At 50.6% G+C, this 3,806-nt stretch overlaps 1 protein-coding gene across 1 annotated transcript in view; it reads right to left on the bottom strand.

The window, feature by feature from the left end:
• Positions 1-3,806, bottom strand: part of LOC102770143 (patatin-like phospholipase domain-containing protein 3) — a gene marked incomplete at its 5' end in the record, with an annotated part of 11,069 nt that overhangs the window by 968 nt on the left and 6,295 nt on the right. Inside the window, one exon of the mRNA XM_015571303.1 lies at positions 2,877-3,013. Coding sequence (XP_015426789.1) covers positions 2,877-3,013 — 137 coding nt within the window. The remainder of the gene's footprint in view (positions 1-2,876; positions 3,014-3,806) is intronic.

Genomic DNA, 3,806 nt, shown 5'->3' with positions numbered 1-3,806 from the left:
TTTTTTTTTTAAGCTGAGTGAAGGCACAGAACTCTTTTTAATTTTTAAAATAGATTTCATAGAGGAAGGGAGACGGAGAGAGATAGAAACATCAATGATGAGAGAGAATCATTGATTGGCCGCCTCCTGTGCGCTCCCTACTAGGGATTGAGCCCACAACCCAGGCATGTGCCCTTGACCAGAATCAAACCCAGGACCCTTCAGTCCGCAGGCCGATGCTCTATCCACTGAGCCAAACGGGCTAGGGCCCATGCCTGGGCTTTGATAAATGCCTGAACTTCCACACAGGGAAAGATGGTGTGGGAACAGGATGCTAATTTGTTGGGGTGAGAAGCGTCCTGGGAAGGTCCATGGGTGGACGAATGGAGCTGGATTTTGAAGGATGGGTTGGACTTTAAAAGATGGACTAAAGCACTCAAGTTCAGGAAACACAGACAGTCCCAATCAAGATGAACCCAAAAAGACTCACACCTGGGCACATCGGAATTAAAATGGCAAATGTTAAAGACGAAGAATCTTACAGGCACCAAGAGAGAGACGGAAAGTTACCTACAAGGGAGCTCCCATTAGACCGTCAGCTGATTTCTCAACAGAAACACTTCAGGCCAGAAGGGACTGGCATGGCGTATACAAAGTAATGAAAAGCTAGGGACCAAATCCAAGACCACTCTAACCAGCAAGGCTATCATTCCAAATTGAAAGCGAAATAAATAGCTTCACTGACAAAAAATGGCTAAGATAGTTTATCGCCGCCAAACCAAAACCGCAAGAAATGCTACAGGGACTGTTGTGAGAAGAAATGGGGTGGGAGAGGGGGAATATCGGCATAAAGAATAAGAACGGGAACAGATGAGCACCCATCCGTAATAACCTCAAATGTAAACGCTCAGATGCTCCAATCAAACCCATAGGGTAGCTGAATGGGTGGAAAATATAACCCATATGTAGGCTGTCTACAAAGTCCCACCTCAGAACAAAAGACTCCCACAGGGTGACAGTGAAGGGATGGAAGAATTTTCCCTGCCAATGGAAATGAAAGAAAAAAACCTGGGGTAGCAATACTCATATGTGACGAAAAAGACTTCAAAACGCATCACCTCCTAGGGCAAGAGAAGCAAAGGGAAAACTAAACAAGAGGGAATATACCAAAATAAAAAGCTTCTGCACAGCCAAAGACACCAGCATCAAAATGAAAAGGGAGCCCACTGCATGGGAGAACATATTTGCCACTGATACATCTGCTAAGGGGTTTTCCAAAAGTGTATAAAATACTCATCTATCTCAACAAGTGGTAGACAAATAGTCCAATTAAAAAATGGGTAGAAGACCTGAATAGACACTTTTCCAAAGAGGACATACAAATGGCCAAGAGACACGTAAAAAAATGCCCAGTGTCACTAATAATCAGAAAAATGCAAATCCAGTCGAAACCGGTTTGGCTCAGTGGATAGAGCGTCGGCCTGTGGACTGAAAGGTCCCAGGTTTGATTCCGGTCAAGGGCATGTACCTGGGTTGCGGACACATCCCCAGTAGGGGCTGTGCAGGAGGCAGCTGATCGATGCTTCTCTCTCATCAATGTTTCTGGCTCTCTATCTCTCTCCCCCAGAAACACCAATCAGAAAGAATGTATGCTCCCTTACATTCATAGCAGTATTATTCACACTAGCTAAGATTTGGAAACAGCCCAAGTGCCCATCAGCAGATGAGTCATAAAAAAGCTGTGGAATATTTATACCATGGAATACTACACAGCAGTAAAAAATAAGGATCTCATCCCTTTGAGACAGCGTAGAGGTGTTACGCTAAGTGAAATAAGCCAGTCAGAGAAAACAAGTTTCCCATGATCTCACTCCTATGTGGAAGCTAATGAATAAAATAAACTGAACTGATGAACAAAAGAGATCTAGACATCGAAGCAGGCCACAGACTGATGTATTTAGAGGGAAGGGGAGAGGTCAACCCATTTATGTGCATGTGTGCACAGCCCACGGACAGACAAAAGTGCGGGAGGACCTGCGGGGGAGGTGGGAGCAGGGTGGAGGGGGCCACTGGGGGGAAAAGGGGGACATCTGTAATACTTTCAGCAATAGAGATAAATTTAAATAATAAAATCTATGATAATGAAAGGGTAATATGCTAATTAGACCAGACATCATTCCGGATGTCCTTCCGGATGAAGCCGGGGCTGGGGGGAAGCCCGGGTTCCAGGTGCCAGAGGGAAACCGGTGCTGGCAGCTGGGGCAAGCAAGGCCTACTCTTGCACGAATATTCGTGCATCGGGCCTCTAGTCAAATATACCAGTAAGATGGACACCCTAGGTTAACTCACTAAAAAGGAAGTAAACACCCAAGTCAGCTGGAAGAAAGCTGAGTAAAATAAGTGCCCAGGACTCCGGGTGCACACCTGTTTGCCTCACGTCCCTCCTTCCCCGGAATACAGTCCCCAAATAAAAGGGCGGAGCTACAGGAAGTGACAAGCCTACAACAGCAACGACAAAGGAGGTGACAGCCCTGACCAGGTAGATCAGTTGGCTGAGAGCATCATCTGGGTAGGACAAGGTTGTGGGTTCAATCACCGGCCAGGGCACACACAGGAATCAACCAATGAATGCATAAATGGGGTGGAACGACAAATCTCTCTCTCTCTCTCTCTGCCTTCCCCTTTCACTCTCTAAAATCAATCAATAAAAAAATGAATATAAAGAAAGGAGGTGGGTTGGGGCAGGCCTCAGCACGAGGCACCTCTCAGGGACAGACCCTATAAACTGTGACCCCCACTGCCCTGCACAGGAGCCAGGCCCAGGCGTGGGGCCCTACGTGAACTCTCCCTTAACCCTCACTCAACCACCGAGACATGAAGCCACCCACACGGCTCACCTCTGGGCCATGGCGAGCGCGGACTCCACGGGCAGCGTACAGGGCAGCATCACGTAAGACATGACCTTCACCGGTAGGAAGCTGCAGATCCTGCTCCAGCAGCCACCTCGGGGTCTAAGTGCCTCACTCAGGCCTGAAAGATATCATTGGGGGGAGGCATCTTTATTCCTCCAGTGTAACCTCACCCAGGTGCTGCCTGCAATTCCAGTGAAACACACAAATCCTGCTGCCAAAGAATCAGAAGCCGGGCCCATGCCCTGGAGCAGGGAGTGCGGCCAGAACAGCCCTGGGACAGCCCCGGGCCCCGGATCAACTGTCCCACTGGCAGCTCTCCCTGGAGGAGACACCGACCCCCAGCCCCCCCCGCCTTTCGGGCTTTCCCAACACGCCCTCTTCTGCCTGGAGCCCTGGCTTCTCTTTCCCCTTTGTCGTGGCCGCAGGACCCTCAGATCGTAGCAACCTGGGCACCAGCATCGTGTTTATCTTTGAATTTCTCCCAGTGCCCGGATGCATCTGGTGTGCACTCCTGGCCCATCTGGTGTCTGACGACATGATCAGATCACTACCGCCGTTCAATGACAAGTTCAGAGCTGATGGTTCGGGGAAGGGGAGGCAGACAGGCTCCTCCAGAAAGAAGGCGTGGAGACGGGGCCCAGGCAGGAATGGTGTTCTGGAAGAAGGGGCCCACCCTCGGGGCCCCCCGCAATCCGGTGTGCCCGGGCCCAGGAACTGGGCGCATGCCCACTTAACTCCCAACGGGCTCACCGGGAGTGTGGCTTTTTCTGGCCGTGCACACGGGGAAGGGAGGCTGAGCAAGGCGCCCAGGTCGGGAGATGGTGCCCGGAGGGGAGGCCTTCTCTCCTCCCCGTGGCAGCATCACCTCCTCCCCACCCCGGAGAGAAGCCCTCTTAGCCCAGCAACAGAGAGCAG

Source organism: Myotis davidii, unplaced genomic scaffold (genome assembly GCF_000327345.1).
Source record: "Myotis davidii unplaced genomic scaffold, ASM32734v1 scaffold4669, whole genome shotgun sequence".
In the NCBI taxonomy this organism is placed as follows: domain Eukaryota; kingdom Metazoa; phylum Chordata; class Mammalia; order Chiroptera; family Vespertilionidae; genus Myotis; species Myotis davidii.
The sequence above is the reverse complement of the archived record's forward strand: the minus strand, read 5'-3'. Positions and strand labels throughout refer to the sequence as shown.